General features: G+C 49.9%; 2 protein-coding genes across 8 annotated transcripts in view; one reads left to right on the top strand and one right to left on the bottom strand.

Moving 5' to 3' along the window:
• The window catches only part of TRPV4 (transient receptor potential cation channel subfamily V member 4), a 54,581-nt gene that overhangs the window by 11,474 nt on the left and 26,321 nt on the right, over positions 1 to 16,786 (bottom strand). For all 5 annotated transcript variants that reach the window (XR_014518423.1, XM_083470927.1, XM_083470928.1 and 2 more), the window contains 5 exons: positions 15,687 to 15,839; positions 14,337 to 14,477; positions 2,626 to 2,924; positions 1,395 to 1,574; positions 1,122 to 1,280 (listed from right to left, as the gene is read on the bottom strand). Coding sequence is in view for 4 of the 5 variants with exons in the window: in XM_083470927.1 (XP_083327053.1) it covers positions 1,122 to 1,280; positions 1,395 to 1,574; positions 2,626 to 2,924; positions 14,337 to 14,477; positions 15,687 to 15,839 (932 nt within the window). In the remaining variant the exon portion in view is untranslated. The remainder of the gene's footprint in view (positions 1 to 1,121; positions 1,281 to 1,394; positions 1,575 to 2,625; positions 2,925 to 14,336; positions 14,478 to 15,686; positions 15,840 to 16,786) is intronic.
• The window catches only part of LOC310691266 (uncharacterized protein), a 96,371-nt gene that overhangs the window by 65,628 nt on the left and 13,957 nt on the right, over positions 1 to 16,786 (top strand). Inside the window, exon 2 of one of the 3 annotated variants that reach the window (XM_083470987.1) lies at positions 5,383 to 6,856. The exons of the other annotated variants lie outside the window; for them this stretch is intronic. Coding sequence (XP_083327113.1) covers positions 5,422 to 6,405 — 984 coding nt within the window. The 5' untranslated portion in view covers positions 5,383 to 5,421 and the 3' untranslated portion in view covers positions 6,406 to 6,856. Of the gene's footprint in view, positions 1 to 5,382; positions 6,857 to 16,786 lie in introns of those variants that run through there. 3 annotated transcript variants of the gene reach the window in all.

Genomic DNA, 16,786 nt, shown 5'->3' with positions numbered 1-16,786 from the left:
TCTGGGAAGGTCACAAGGTGATGGAAGGGACTCATGGGGTCATCTAGTCCAACCCCCTGCAATGCAGGAATCTCAGCTGAAGAATCTCTGACCACCCAACCTTTCCTTAGAAACCTCCAAGGAAGTAGAGTCCTCCACCTTCCAAGGGAGTCTGTTCCACTCTTGAACAGCTCTTAACCGCCTTAATGCTTTCTTGTAACTTGAAGGCATTGGTTTGAGCACCCCGCTCCAGAGCAGGAGAAAGTGATCTCCCTCCCTCTTCCCTGGGACAGCCCTTGAGATATCGGAAGACGGCTTTCGTGATGCTCATGTGATGGAAACAGCTCCCCCTGCCTCACTCTCAATCCCAAGTGTCAAATCAATGGAGGTGGATTGTCTTTGAACCCGGAGGTGCCATTCTTACCCTATCCATAGATACAATGTCTAATACAGACTTGTTTTATAAGTCAGAGTTTATTCATTGGTGATTTATTTATCTATCCTGAGCTTGACCCTCTCCAGGGAACTTACAAACTTGTGAGGTAAGTCACACACATACACACCCTCCCCGTCCCTTTGAACCCATGTATCTCTGTGCTGGAGCTGCTGCACTAAACTAGGGTGTTTAATTAGCAAGGCCAATTAGGAGCCCATTGCTTGCCTCCCTTAAGCCTGAGGGGCTTCCTCCATTTCACTCAACTCCAATACTTCCCTGCTCCAAGTTAAAGAAGCATTTAGAGATTATAGACTCATAGCATGATGGAATTGTAGACTTCGAAGGAAACCCAAAGGTCCCCTAGTCCATCCCCCTGAAATGCAGGGCTGAACAGCTTTTTCACTCCCCATCACTACTTTTCTTGCGGAATTGCCAGACTGAAGTTCTGGGTATAAATAAAGCAAGCTGATAAGTCACGGGTTCCTCATTATTTACCATGTTCAAATGCCCGATCAAAGCAAATCACTGCACGTTTACCAATCTCTTACCAGCCCCAGCACAGCACATAAGTTTTTTGCTAGGGCATCATGGGAACTGAAAATGGGAGGCTGCGCCCCAAACCTCAGAACCCCAATTTAAATCACAGCCACTCTGCCCCGCTCGGCAGCCTTCGTGAGCTCCATGGTGGAGTGGGTGCAGTACTCACAGTGCCCTCCAGGGGGCGGTAGTAGGCCACCATGGTGAAGATGATCATGGCACAGAGGTAGGAGACCACGCTGATGTAGAATGAAACGGCCCCAAACTTCCGCCACTTGTCCCGAAGCAGCTCGTTGATGGGCTCCACGGCCAACATCTCGTGGCGGTTCTGCGGGGAGAGGGGCCCGGTGAACAAAGATGGCCGCAGCCCCCGCTTGCCCCATCAAAGGCCCAGCACTGTCAACCCAAGCTGCCTTGATCTGCAGCTTCCTTCTCTGCCCACCTCCATCTTGCTGTTGTACACCAGGATCTCCAGCACCGAGACCTCCTCCCCACACGTGTCCAGCGAGGAGAGGTCATAGAGGGAGGAGTAGACAGGGCCATAGGCCCAGTCCTTGAACTTGCGGGAGAGGTGCCGAGCGTCTTCGTCCTTGATCTCCCGCCGGATGATGTGCTGGAAGGTCTGCAAGACAAGGGGGGAGCCGGGTCAGGCAGATGACGGGAAGGCCCTCCCCTCGCAGCGCAGAGCTGAACTGCGGAACTCCCTCCTACAGGAGGCAGCCATGTCCACCAACGTGGAAAGGCACCCCAATTGCAGGACATCCTCTGGGACCTGAAACGGAAGATTCAGGACAGTGAAAGAAAGGGCTCCTTCACCTTACATAGATAAGCTCTGGAGCTTGCTTCTGCAGGAGACCACGATGGCTTTGGACGGGGAGTGGAAAAATCCATGGGAGAGAAAGCTATGGATGGCAATCAGCTGGGAAAGCCAGCTGGAAGAAAAATGTCTTCAGCTGTTTCCAGAAAGTGGGGGCCTGTCCTGCCTCAACAGGGATGCCGTTCTAGACCAGCCACACTACAAGTCCTGCCCCCATGACGGCTAGGGCTGATGGGAATTGTGTTTGAAGGGTGCCTGGGGTGGAAGGCAGAGTCTCCCCAGGGTCTCTGGCCGAAAGAGGCCCCTTTCTGTCACCCGCCCGCTCAGAAGCTTCTCTTCCCTAGAGATGCTGCCTGGGCAGCCCACCTGCTCTCGTGTGGAGCCTCCCTACACCCTCTAAGTCGCTCAGGACTTTAGGCACGGCTCCCCCCATGATTATTTTAATTTAATTTATTTATTTCATAAAAGTTATATACCCCATGACTGTCAGAGCAAACCCTCAAAGTGGTTTACAAAAAGAATGAAACAAAAAAATTAGCAGGAAAAGGATTTAAATACAGCAGATTTAAATATTCAAAAAGTAATTCAAATCAGTGATAAGCTAAAAAAAAAACAACCAGATGTCAACATTCCCCATATCCAGGGAGACTTGTCTAAACAAAAATATTTTTGTCAGGAACTGAAAAGAGTGGCGTGAAGATGCCTGCTGGAATCCAGAGTCGGGCAGTTCCAAAGCTGCCACTTCTTACATTCCTATCCTCACAACAACCCTGTGAGGTTTGCCCCCGGGCCTTGGGCCAACAGGGCTGGCTTTTTCCCAAGCAGCTCCCTCCCCCCCTCCGGGGAGGGATCTCACCCCAATCTTGCCCGTCTTGGCAGCCATCATCAGCGGCGACAGACCGTCGTTGTTCAGCAGAGCCTCCAGGTTGGTGTCTGGGAAGAGCTTGGCGCATTTGATGAGCAGCAGGTCATACATCTTGGTGACAAACCTGGTGTTCTCACGAGTGTTGTCTGCGATGGCCACCAGGGCGTGGAGCACCGTGTTGCCACGAGAGTCCTGGCGCCGCAGGTCAGCCTGCTTGTGGGCGTTCTCCGTCAGGTAGTGGACGATGTGCGGCTGGTTGGTGCAAGCCGCCAAGGAGAGGGGCAGCTCACCTGGGCAGGAGGGCGGAAGGAAAGAGGGAAGATGGAAGACGGAAGATGGAGCAAGCTGGCTTCCTGCTGCTCCAGAGCAGGGGACCGGAGCCAACAGAATCCGATGACAAGAAAGGAGATTCCGACAAGCCGTTAGGAATAACTTTCTGGTCGTCAGACTGTTGCACAGTGGAACAGACCCCCCCCCCCGAAAGGGTGGGCTCTCCTTCCTTGGAAGCTTTTTAACAGAGGTTGGGTGACTGTTGGTCAGCAATTCTTTAGCTGTGACTCCCGCACTGCAGGGGTTGGGCTAGATGACCCTTAGGGTCCCCCTCCCAACTCTACAATTGTATGATTCTATGGAAAAGAGAAAGACAACCATCTCAGTCACAGAGCACTCTGCTTCCAGGGCTGCTGGATGGATGTGTCTCCACAAAGCCTGGGTGGAAAAGGGGCCCCTGGCCTTTGGGTGTTGCAATGCACAGAGGCTCCGCTACTCTTGCAAGAGCCAACTGACTTTTATGGGGGGGGGATGCCTGTTTCTTAAAATTCTCACTCACTGAATGCACCCCCTCCTTGAATGCTTACAAGGGCGCACTTGAGGTCTTTCCCTGACACCCACAAATCCCTGACACCCACAAATCCCTGAGTTTGCAGGGCAGCAGTTGAAGAAGGAGCAAAAAAGGTTTTCTTGTGTGTGTGTGTTTCTTTGTGGCTGATTAGCTGTTTTCCCTGTGCAAAGGTCAGAGGAGGCAGGGTTTCTGTTGAGGCAGGGGATTAGCTGTGGGAGGAGCTTATCAGAGTTTGCAGGGCAGCAGTTGGAGAAGGAGCAAAAAAGGTTTTCTTGTGTGTGTGGGTTTCTTTGTGGCTGATTAGCGGCGCGCGCAGTTATACCCATCTTTTAAATTTAGGGGAGCTAGTCTCAAATGTTTGTTGGGGGAGACCTAGGTTTTTTTTTGTGTGGGAAGTTATTTGTCCTGTCTTCAAGCTTTTTATGATGGAGGACCTCTGTAGCCACCCCCAACGACACGATCTCAAGATGGAAGGGGAGGAAACAGCTGCAGTCGCCTGCGATTCCTGCGCAATGTTTGCCATCTTGCCAAAGGTTGCAGGCAGCTTTACCTGCAGCAATTGTATGTTGATTGCCCTTTTAAAAGACAAAGTCCAGCAACTGGAGGAACGTGTAGCTACGCTCCAAAGAATTAGAGAGCTGGAGCTCTTCTTGGAAGCAACAGAGCACACCGTCCCCACCGAGGAGACAGGGGACTCCCCTGAGAAGGAGGATAGTTCACCAACACAGGAGCCAGATATATGGAGAAACGTGACTCAAAGAAGTAGGAGGCCCAGGGTTCACTCTGATTGTTTAGAAATACACAATCGCTTTGAGGTCCTCTCCCCTAGCATGGAAGACGAAGAGCAGACTCCATTTGAGGATCTCTCCCTCATTACAGTCGATCAGGTATATGAAGACGAGCAGCAAAGTCAGTCCTCAGGGAATGTGCAGGCGACCTTGGAATGGACAGCTCACGGAAGAACCCCGACCAAACCCAAGAGGAGGCGTGTAGTGGTGATAGGGGATTCCCTACTGAGGGGAACAGAAGCAGAGATCTGTGGGCCTGACAAAATGTCTCGGGAGGTGTGCTGTCTCCCCGGGGCTAAGATCCAAGATGTAACTGAACGACTGCAAGGAATCATAAAACCCACTGACAAATACCCCTTCTTCTTGGTTCATGTGGGAACCAATGACACTGCAAGCAATAGCCTCCAGAAGATCAAAAGAGACTACGAGGCTCTCGGCAGGAAATTGAAGCAACTAAATGCACAAATTGTCATCTCGTCTGTCCTCCCAGTTGAACGACGTGGCCCAGGGAGAGAGGGGAAAATAGTGGAAGTGAACAGCTGGCTTCGCAAATGGTGTAAACAGGAACGGTTTGGATTCTTAGATCACGGACTGCAGTTTCTTGAAGATGGACTTCTGGCAAGTGATGGGCTGCACCTCACAACGGTTGGGAGAAATGTTTTTGCCAAAAATCTCAGAAACCTCATCAGGAGGGCTTTAAACTGACTAATGTGGGGGAGGGAGACAGTGCTCCTGAAGGTAGGAGTCTATCAATTGATGAAGATGATCATCCAAATGTCATAGACCAAATGGAGCAAACAGCACGCGGACCTAGTGGTGGGAGGAAAAAATCCTTAAATAAGAGACACGGGGGAATGACCTAGAAGGGCAGCAGTTGAAGAAGGAGCAAAAAGGGTTTTCTTGTGTGTTTCTTTGTGGCTGATTAGCTGTTTTCCCTGTGCAAAGGTCAGAGGGGGCAGGGTTTGATCCATCTTTTAGATTTAGGGGAGCTAGTCTCAAACGTTTGTTGGGGGAGACCTAGGTGTTTTTCTTGTGGGGGGAGTTATTTGTCCAGTCTTCACGCTTTTTATGATGGAGGACCGCTGTAGCCACCCCCAACGACACGTTCTCAAGATGGAGGGGGAGGGAACAGCTGCAGTCGCCTGCGGTTCCTGCGCAATGTTTGCCATCTTGCCAAAGGTTGCAGGCAGCTTTACCTGCAGCAATTGCATGTTGATTGCCCTCTTAAAAGACAAAGTCCAGCAACTGGAGGAACGTGTAGCTACGCTCCAAAGAATTAGAGAGCTGGAGCTCTTCTTGGAAGCAACAGAGCACACCGTCTCCACCAAGGAGGAGACAGGGGACTCCCCTGAGAAGGAGGCTAGTTCCCCAACACAGGAGCCAGATATATGGAGAAACGTGACTCAAAGAAGTAGGAGGCCCAGGGTTCGCTCTGATTGTTTAGAAATACACAATCGCTTTGAGGTCCTCTCCCCTAACATGGAAGACGAAGAGCAGACTCCATTTGAGGATCTCTCCCTCATTACAGTCGATCAGGTATATGAAGACGAGCAGCAAAGTCAGTCCTCAGGGAATGTGCAGGCGATCTTGGAACGGACAGCTCACGGAAGAACCCCGACCAAACCTAAGAGGAGGCGTGTAGTGGTGATAGGGGATTCCCTACTGAGGGGAACAGAAGGAGTGATCTGTGGGCCTGACAAGATGTCTCGGGAAGTGTGCTGTCTCCCCGGGGCTAAGATCCAAGATGTAACTGAACGACTGCAAGGAATCATAAAACCCACTGACAAATACCCCTTCCTCTTGGTTCATGTGGGAACCAATGACACTGCAAGCAATAGCCTCCAGAAGATCAAAAGAGACTACGAGGCTCCCGGCAGGAAATTGAAGCAACTAAATGCACAAATTGTCATCTCATCTGTCCTCCCAGTTGAACGACGTGGCCCAGGGAGAGAGGGAAAAATAGTGGAAGTGAACAGCTGGCTTCGCAAATGGTGTAAACAGGAACGGTTTGGATTCTTAGATCACGGACTGCAGTTTCTTGAAGATGGACTTCTGGCAAGCGATGGGCTGCACCTCACAACGGTTGGGAGAAATGTTTTTGCCAAAAATCTCAGAAACCTCATCAGGAGGGCTTTAAACTGACTAATGTGGGGGAGGGAGACAGTGCTCCTGAAGGTAGGAGTCTATCAATTGATGAAGATGATCATCCAAATGTCATAGACCAAATGGAGCAAACAGCACGCAGACCAAGTGGTGGGAGGAAAAAATCCTTAAATAAGAGACATGGGGGAATGATTAATGGACTTCAATGTCTGTACACTAATGCGCAAAGCATGGGAAATAAACAAGATGAGCTTGAGCTCTTGGTACAGCAAACTAAATATGACATAATAGGCATCACTGAAACCTGGTGGGATAAGTCCCACGATTGGAATGTAATAATGGGGGGATACAATCTATTTCAGAGAAACAGACCAGACAAGAAAGGAGGAGGAGTGGCGTTATATGTCAGGGATGTGTATACCTGTGAAGAAATCCAAGATTTAGAACCTCAAAGCCAAAGTGAGAGCATTTGGGTCAAAATTAAGGGAGAGAAGAGTAACAGAGACCTCATTGTGGGAGTTTACTATAGATCCCCAAGCCAAACGGAGGACATAGATGATGCCTTCCTGGAACAGATGGCCAAGCATGCAAAAGGAAGGGAGATAGTAGTAATGGGGGACTTCAATTACCCGGATATTTGTTGGAGGTCAAACTCAGCCAAGAGCATAAGGTCAAACAGATTCCTCACTGGCCTTGCAGACAACTTCATTGTCCAGAAAGTGGGAGAAGCAACAAGAGGAACAGCCATTTTAGATCTGGTCCTAACCAATGTGGATGACCTGGTTAGTGGGGTAGAAGTGGAAGGATCATTAGGCGCGAGTGATCATGCTCTTCTGAAGTTTACTATACAGCGGAAAGGAGCAGCCAAGCATACTAGGACTCAATTTCTTGACTTTAAGAAAGCCGACTTCATAAAACTTAGGGAAGTGCTGGGTGAGATCCCATGGACAGTAATACTAAAAGGAAAGGGAGTTCATGATGGCTGGGAGTTTGTTAAGAGGGAGATAGTAAAAGCACAACATCAGGCAATACCAATGAGACGGAAACATGGAAGGTGCCTAAAGAAGCCAGGGTGGCTATCTAAAGAACTTTTAACTGAGTTAAGATTAAAAAAGGATGTGTACAAAAAATGGAAAAGGGGGAAAACCACCAAAGAGGAATTCAAACAAATAGCCAGCATGTGTAGACACAAAGTCAGAAAAGCTAAAGCACAGAATGAACTCAGGCTTGCTAGAGAGGTTAAAAGCAACAAAAAAGGCTTTTATGGGTATGTTCGTAGCAAAAGGAAGAACAAAGAAACAGTGGGGTCACTCAGAGGAGAAGATGGTGAAATGCAAACAGGGGACACAGAAAGGGCTGAACTCCTCAATGCCTTCTTTGCCTCAGTCTTCTCCGATAAAGAAAACAATGCCCGACCTGAAGAATTTGGAGCAAATGATCCAGCAAAGGAAACACAGCCCAGAATAACTAAGGAGATAGTACAAGAATACTTGGCTAGTTTAGATGTATTCAAGTCTCCAGGGCCAGATGAACTGCATCCAAGAGTATTAAAAGAACTGGCAGATGTGATCTCAGAACCACTGGCAGTCATCTTTGAGAATTCCTGGAGAACAGGCGAAGTCCCAGCAGACTGGAGGAGGGCAAATGTTGTCCCTATTTTCAAAAAGGGGAAAAGAGAGGACCCAAATAATTACCGCCCAGTCAGTCTGACATCAATACCAGGGAAGATTCTGGAGCAGATCATTAAGCAAACAGTCTGTGAGCACCTAGAAAGGAATGCTGTGATCACCAACAGTCAGCATGGATTTCTGAAAAATAAGTCATGTCAGACTAACCTGATCTCGTTTTTTGACAGAATTACAAGCCTGGTAGATGAAGGGAACGCAGTGGATGTAGCCTACCTTGATTTCAGCAAGGCATTTGACAAGGTGCCCCATGATATTCTTGTAAAGAAGCTGGTAAAATGCGGTCTTGACTATGCTACCACTCAGTGGATTTGTAACTGGCTGACTGACCGAACCCAAAGGGTGCTCATCAATGGTTCCTCTTCATCCTGGAGAAGAGTGACTAGTGGGGTGCCACAGGGTTCTGTCTTGGGCCCGGTCTTATTCAACATCTTTATCAACGACTTGGATGATGGACTCAAGGGCATCCTGATCAAATTTGCAGATGACACCAAATTGGGAGGGGTGGCTAACACCCCAGAGGACAGGATCACACTTCAAAATGACCTTGACAGATTAGAGAACTGGGCAAAAGCAAACAAGATGAATTTTAACAGGGAGAAATGTAAAGTATTGCACTTGGGCAAAAAAAATGAGAGGCACAAATACAAGATGGGTGACACCTGGCTTGAGAGCAGTACATGTGAAAAGGATCTAGGAGTCTTGATTGACCACAAACTTGACATGAGCCAACAGTGTGACGCAGCAGCTAAAAAAGCCAATGCAATTCTGGGCTGCATCAATAGGAGCATAGCATCTAGATCAAGGGAAGTAATAGTGCCACTGTATTCTGCTCTGGTCAGACCTCACCTGGAGTACTGTGTCCAGTTCTGGGCACCACAATTCAAGAAGGACACTGACAAACTGGAACGTGTCCAGAGGAGGGCAACCAAAATGGTCAAAGGCCTGGAAACGATGCCTTATGAGGAACGGCTAAGGGAGCTGGGCATGTATAGCCTGGAGAAGAGGAGGTTAAGGGGTGATATGATAGCCATGTTCAAATATATAAAAGGATGTCACATAGAGGAGGGAGAAAGGTTGTTTTCTGCTGCTCCAGACAAGCGTACACGGAGCAATGGATCCAAACTACAAGAAAGAAGATTCCACCTAAACATTAGGAAGAACTTCCTGACAGTAAGAGCTGTTCGACAGTGGAATTTGCTGCCAAGGAGTGTGGTGGAGTCTCCTACTTTGGAGGTCTTTAAGCAGAGGCTTGACAACCATATGTCAGGAGTGCTCTGATGGTGTTTCCTGCTTGGCAGGGGGTTGGACTCGATGGCCCTTGTGGTCTCTTCCAACTCTATGATTCTATGATTCTATGATTCTATGATTAATGGACTTCAATGTCTGTACACTAATGCGCAAAGCATGGGAAATAAACAAGATGAGCTTGAGCTCTTGGTACAGCAAACTAAATATGACATAATAGGCATCACTGAAACCTGGTGGGATAAGTCCCACGATTGGAATGTAATAATGGGGGGATACAATCTATTTCAGAGAAACAGACCAGACAAGAAAGGAGGAGGAGTGGCGTTATATGTCAGGGATGTGTATACCTGTGAAGAGATCCAAGATTTAGAACCTCAAAGCCAAAGTGAGAGCATTTGGGTCAAAATTAAGGGAGAGAAGAATAACAGAGACCTCATTGTGGGAGTTTACTATAGATCCCCAAGCCAAACGGAGGACATAGATGATGCCTTCCTGGAACAGATGGCCAAGCATGCAAAAGGAAGGGAGATAGTAGTAATGGGGGACTTCAATTACCCAGATATTTGTTGGACGTCAAACTCAGCCAAGAGCATAAGGTCAAACAGATTCCTCACTGGCCTTGCAGACAACTTCATTGTCCAGAAAGTGGGAGAAGCAACAAGAGGAACAGCCATTTTAGATCTGGTCCTAACCAATGTTGATGACCTGGTTAGTGGGGTAGATGTGGAAGGATCATTAGGCGCGAGTGATCATGCTCTTCTGAAGTTTACTATACAGCGGAAAGGAGCAGCCAAGCATACTAGGACTCAATTTCTTGACTTTAAGAAAGCCGACTTCATAAAACTTAGGGAAGTGCTGGGCGAGATCCCATGGACAGCAATACTAAAAGGAAAGGGAGTTCATGATGGCTGGGAGTTTGTTAAGAGGGAGATAGTAAAAGCACAACGTCAGGCAATACCAATGAGACGGAAACATGGAAGGTGCCTAAAGAAGCCAGGGTGGCTATCTAAAGAACTTTTAACTGAATTAAGATTAAAAAAGGATGTGTACAAAAAATGGAAAAGGGGGGAAACAACCAAAGAGGAATTCAAACAAATAGCCAGTACGTGTAGACACAAAGTCAGAAAAGCTAAAGCACAGAATGAACTGAGGCTTGCTAGAGAGGTTAAAAGCAACAAAAAAGGCTTTTATGGGTATGTTCGTAGCAAAAGGAAGAACAAAGAAACAGTGGGGTCACACAGAGGAGAAGATGGTGAAATGCAAACAGGGGACACAGAAAGGGCTGAACTCCTCAATGCCTTCTTTGCCTCAGTCTTCTCCGATAAAGAAAACAATGCCCGACCTGAAGAATTTGGAGCAAATGATTCAGCAAAGGAAACACAGCCCAGAATAACTAAGGAGATAGTACAAGAATACTTGGCTAGTTTAGATGTATTCAAGTCTCCAGGGCCAGATGAACTGCATCCAAGAGTATTAAAAGAACTGGCAGATGTGATCTCAGAACCACTGGCAGTCATCTTTGAGAATTCCTGGAGAACAGGCGAAGTCCCGGCAGACTGGAGGAGGGCAAATGTTGTCCCTATTTTCAAAAAGGGGAAAAGAGAGGACCCAAATAATTACCGCCCAGTCAGTCTGACATCAATACCAGGGAAGATTCTGGAGCAGATCATTAAGAAAACAGTCTGTGAGCACCTAGAAAGGAATGCTGTGATCACCAATAGTCAGCATGGATTTCTGAAAAATAAGTCATGTCAGACTAACCTGATCTCGTTTTTTGACAGAATTACAAGCCTGGTAGATGAAGGGAACTCAGTGGATATAGCCTACCTTGATTTTAGTAAGGCATTTGACAAGGTGCCCCATGATATTCTTGTAAAGAAGCTGGTAAAATGTGGTCTTGACTATGCTACCACTCAGTGGATTTGTAACTGGCTGACTGACCGAACCCAAAGGGTGCTCATCAATGGTTCCTCTTCATCCTGGAGAAGAGTGACTAGTGGGGTGCCACAGGGTTCTGTCTTGGGCCCGGTCTTATTCAACATCTTTATCAACGACTTGGATGATGGACTCAAGGGCATCCTGATCAAATTTGCAGATGACACCAAACTGGGAGGGGTGGCTAACACCCCAGAGGACAGGATCACACTTCAAAACGACCTTGACAGATTAGAGCAGTGTTTCCCAACCTTTTTTGGGCAAAGGCACACTTGTTTCATGAAAAAAATCTCGAGGCACACCACCATTACAGCCCCGTGACATCAGCGCGCAGCGTCACGCCGGGAGGGACATGAATTGCTAGCAAATTACATAATCACCTCCTTGAGGGCTGGCTCATCTTCTCCGAAGGCAGAACCCCATTAATTAACAGCACAGACTCACACCATAGCCAACCTCAGCCATGCACAGTCATGCACATGTGGGGGCTAAATGAGGACGAAGACCGGGCAGAGAGCAGGGTTCAAATCACCCCACCTGGCCAGGACAATCCCTGGGTGCTCCCTTGGGCCACTCGCCTGACCCACCTCGCAGGGCTGTTGTTGCGAGGATAACACGGGGAGAACCACGCGCGCCCCCGGGAGCTCCTTGGAGGAGAAAGCGGGCGATGAATGCAATGCACGAAATATATGAGAGGCGACCAGGTTTTGCAGGTGAGGGGCCCCCGCCAGCCTCCGCTTCCAACACCTGGCGCAACGACGCCGAAGTTTCCCCCCGGGCTCGGCTCGGGGAGCAGCGCTGCTCCCCCCCGGCTCCCCTTCGCCCTCCCGGCTCTCTCTGCCGCCCACTGGGGACCCCCCTCACCTGCCAAGTCCGGAGCGCCGGTGGAAGTTGCATGCATGCATGCAGGGCGCCGCGTTGCCATTGCATTGCACTGCACTCCATGCAACGCCTGCACGCATGCATTGCCTTGCACGCCCGCCAAGGGGTCTCCCCGCGGTCCGATGCGTCCCCTCCGGCGCGGATGCAGCATTGCAAAAATAAACCCCCCCCGACGCAGCCCTACCTGGGGGGCAGCCTCCGCCTCCGCCGCTCCACCTCCGCGGGGATCCCCGGGCTCCATCCTGCCGCCCGATCTCCGCGGGGGCGCAGGCAGGCTGCGCGGGGTCTGCGCGGAAGAGCCCCGGCCGCCGCCGCTGCGCTCATTCCATGGCCGGGAGAAGAGCGCTTCAAACAAAACGCCCGGCCCACCAGGCCACGCTGGGAAACATAGTTCGCGCACCCCGCGCGGGCGCGGAGCCCAAGGGCGAGGGGACTACGGATCCCGGCAGCCCCCGCGCCGGGGACGGAGGGGGAGAGGCCGGGTGCAGGGATGGAGGGACGGGTGGGCAAGCGAGTGAGTGAGTGGCAGCCGCCAAGCCTTGGCCGAGAGCCAGGAAGGGCCTCCCTGGAGGAGGAGGAGGAGGAGGAGGAGGGAGGCGCAGAGCGGGAGGGAGGGAGGGAACCCCAGGGGTCATCTAGTGACGGCGCCCCAATCGAAAATTTGACTTTAAAAAAAAATCTTTCAAATTTTTTAATTTTTCCCGCGGCACACCAGGCAACATCTCGCGGCACACTAGTGTGCCGCGGAACAGTGGTTGGAAAACACTGGATTAGAGAACTGGGCAAAAACAAACAAGATGAATTTTAACAGGGAGAAATGTAAAGTATTGCACTTGGGCAAAAAAAATGAGAGGCACAAATACAAGATGGGTGACACCTGGCTTGAGAGCAGTACATGTGAAAAGGATCTAGGAGTCTTGGTTGACCACAAACTTGACATGAGCCAACAGTGTGACGCGGCAGCTAAAAAAGCCAATGCAATTCTGGGCTGCATCAATAGGAGTATAGCATCTAGATCAAGGGAAGTAATAGTGCCACTGTATTCTGCTCTGGTCAGACCTCACCTGGAGTACTGTGTCCAGTTCTGGGCACCACAGTTCAAGAGGAGGGCAACCAAAATGGTCAAAGGCCTGGAAACGATGCCTTATGAGGAACGGCTAAGGGAGCTGGGCATGTTTAGCCTGGAGAAGAGGAGGTTAAGGGGTGATATGATAGCCATGTTCAAATATATAAAAGGATGTCATATAGAGGAGAAAGGTTGTTTTCTGCTGCTCCAGAGAAGCGGACACGGAGCAATGGAGCCAAACTACAAGAAAGAAGATTCCACCTAAACATTAGGAAGAACTTCCTGACAGTAAGAGCTGTTTGACAGTGGAATTTGCTGCCAAGGAGTGTGGTGGAGTCTCCTACTTTGGAGGTCTTTAAGCAGAGGCTTGACAACCATATGTCAGGAGTGCTCTGATGGTGTTTCCTGCTTGGCAGGGGGTTGGACTCGATGGCCCTTGTGGTCTTTTCCAACTCTATGATTCTATGATTCTGAAATCATTCCCTTTGCTCCCTTGGTGGTGAGAGGGTGATCTTCCCTCTCCTAAACACAAGAGCATCAGCAGAGTCTGCTGGACCAGTCAAAGGAGGCTCATCTGGGCCAGCACCTGTCCTCACAGTGGCCGACCAGATGCCTCTTCTGGACCCGAGGACAAGAGCCCCCTGCCCACTGCTGTGGAGAAGCATGGCTGGCGCTGGCTCCAGAGCAGAGGCAGAGCAGAGCCACTGGGGCTAGGAGCCATCAAGAGCCATCACCTCCTCCAAGAATGTGTCTAATCCCCTTTCACAGCCATCCAAGTTGGTGGCCATCACCGACTCCGATGGCAGGGAGTTCCCTAGTTGACGGATCCAATGGCACTTGCTTAAAATCCAAATGTGCCCCTGGCAAAACTTGTCCTCCTCGGTGCCCCTGTCTGCCTCCAGATCTCCTGTCTCCAGGCACCTAAATGGACCTCCATCTCCAGTTAACCCGACCTACAACATCTGTAGGTGTGGTTTGTTCTCCTCATTCTGCCATGCCTTTCTCTCCACCTCTGTTGTGTTCTCTGCTGGAAAAAAAATCAGATTGCAAGCTCCTCTTTTATATGCTTTCGCAAAAAGAACAACATTCATGAGCAGCAGCAGCAGAGAATCAGGACAGACCCCACGGAGGGATCTCGAGGCCTCCCTCACCGAAGTAGAAGTAGCCGCCCTCATCCTTGGGTTGGAAGAAGCGCCCCCGGGCTTGTGCGTGGACGTCTGCCCCCTTCTCCACCAGCAGCTCCACGTAGTGCTTGCAGCGCCGCTCAATCGCAATGTGCAGTGCAGTCTGGCCTGGAGGGGACACACAACCCGAACCACCATTCAGGCATAAGCCACTAGGCTTCACCACTAGGCTTGCCAGCCAATCTCCCATCTAGTCGCTGCCAAGCCTGTGGCCCCTCTAACATGTTTCCTTGCGATTCTGCCACAAATCAGACCCGAGTGCCACCGCCTGTTCAATTCAGCTCACTTGGAATCTCGCCTGCCAGCGGTAGGTGTGGCCAGAGGGGAAAGTGGGTGGAGCATGAGGTGTGACCCCCCCCCTGCCTTTGTTTATATGGCTCAGTACCCCAGTACCTCAAGGACCAGCTCAGCTCATGCAAACCAGCCCAGAGCCTGTGCTCATCACCTGCGGCCCTGCTCCGTGTGGCAAGACAAGAACGGGGTCTTTTCAGTGGTTGCTCCCTCCTTGCAGAATGCTCTCCCTGGGGAGGCTTGCCTGGCACCATCATTACAAATCTTTAAGTGCCAGGCCAAGGCATTCCTCTTTCATCAGGCCTTCCTGCGTGGGTGGGATGTTTTAGCGTAGACTGGAGTTTGTTTTTTGATGCTGGCTTTAATGTATATATGTGCTTGTTTTTTGCTTAAAATATTATAAGTCGGTTTGAGTTTCTGTGGCAAGAAAAGTGATTGACAAATTTAATAAATACAGTGGTACCTCAGGTTAAGTACTTTATTCGTTCTGGAGGGCCGTTCTTAACCTGAAACTGTTCTTAACTTGAAGCACCACTTTAGCCAATGGGTCTTCCCGCTGCTTCCGCACAGCCGGAGCCCGATTTTTGTTCTTATCCTGAAGCAAAGTTCTTAACCCGAGGTACTATTTCTGGGTTACCGGAGTCTGTAACCTGAAGCGTCTGTAACCTGAAGCGTCTGTAACCCGAGATACCACTGTAATAATAATGGTGTTCATTTAAAAACAAACAAACAAGTTTCTGGCCCTCAGGACTGAGAAGCCCAGAAAGAAGTGCCTGGCGGAATCTCAGGGCTGGGCGTTCAGCTCTTTCTCACTCTCCTTGGATAGCAGAACCAAAGATGGGGAAAAGGAGCCTGTAGAGAACTGGCTTGACCAGGACTCAAGCATGGGACTGAGGCCCCTTGGACAATCATTTCAAGGTGGGATTGAGGCCAAGCTCACCGCAGTCGCCAGGCACAGTCCCCAGTGCCCACCTTGGAGCAGCTGCCTTCCCCCCCCAACTGCTCCTGCCAGAGTCCCCCTCCCACCTCGGTAGTAGACATCCCGGAAGGGCGAGTTGATGAACTCCCGCGTGCTGCCTGTCTTCTCCGCGATGTCCAGCAGGAATGGGATGGTGTCGTTCTTGCCATTGTTGAGGTTCAGCAGGGCCTTTGGGAGGCAGGTCTTGCCAGTGGAGGGTTCTGGGGTGGGAGCAGGGAGGGATGGACAGAACAGGATGTGGCATCACAGACAAGGAGCTCAGCAATTACTACTTTACAATGTTCACCTCTCAACGTTTCACCAAGGAGCTCAGGGCAGTGTATGTTGTTACCTCCCACCTTCTATTTTTAACTTCACAGCAGACCTGTGAGGTAGTCTGAGAGACAGTGGCTGGCCCAAGTTCACCTTGCAACCTTTGAGTGAGTGGGGGTTTTGAACCCAGGTCTCTCCAACCCTCATCAGGAACTGTAGACACTCTCCAGTCGCTTTCTAGCAGTAAGAGCCATTTGACAATGGAATGGTTTCCCTAGGAAGTTTTCAAACAGAGGTGGGATAGCTATCCATCAGGGATTCTTTAGCTGTGATTTCTGCATTGCAGAGGGTCGGACTCTACAATTCCAGCTCTACAATTCTATGGTTCTATATGTGCATTTGCATCACCCTATGCTGACAAACTGAGGTCCATTCCCCCTCTCTTCTGCATGCTCCCCTATGCACTGAGCATGTGCAAAGCATGATGTTCCAGTGCCCTGGCTGCACATCATCAATATTGCTGGGCACAAGCAATTAAGTGCATTCTGAGCCATATTTTTGTGTTTTAAAGCTGCTTTCTACAGCTTATATTTAAAGAGAGAAACCTAAAGCTGGACAGAATCTTGGGCTCAAGACGGACTGTGGCTGTGAAGTGAGCTGAATGAGAGCAAGGGATTGAACAGCACAACAAGGTATTTGTCAATTGTTTTGCTTTTTAAGAATTCTGATCCACCTGAGGAAATCTCATTGGAATGCTCTAAGAACAGAATGGAAGCCCTGGCTGGTGCGGCCAGTGGGGGCCCATCTCGTCCTGTTTGCACAGTGGCCACCAGGATGCCCCCAATGGGAAGCCCCCAAGCAGCAGCAGCATCTCTGCCCTCCTGCGCCTTCTGCA

Source organism: Podarcis liolepis (assembly GCF_965112155.1).
Source record: "Podarcis liolepis genome assembly, chromosome: 13".
Lineage (NCBI taxonomy): Eukaryota > Metazoa > Chordata > Lepidosauria > Squamata > Lacertidae > Podarcis > Podarcis liolepis.
Note: the sequence above shows the minus strand (reverse complement) of the source record. Positions and strands in the feature narration are given on the sequence as shown.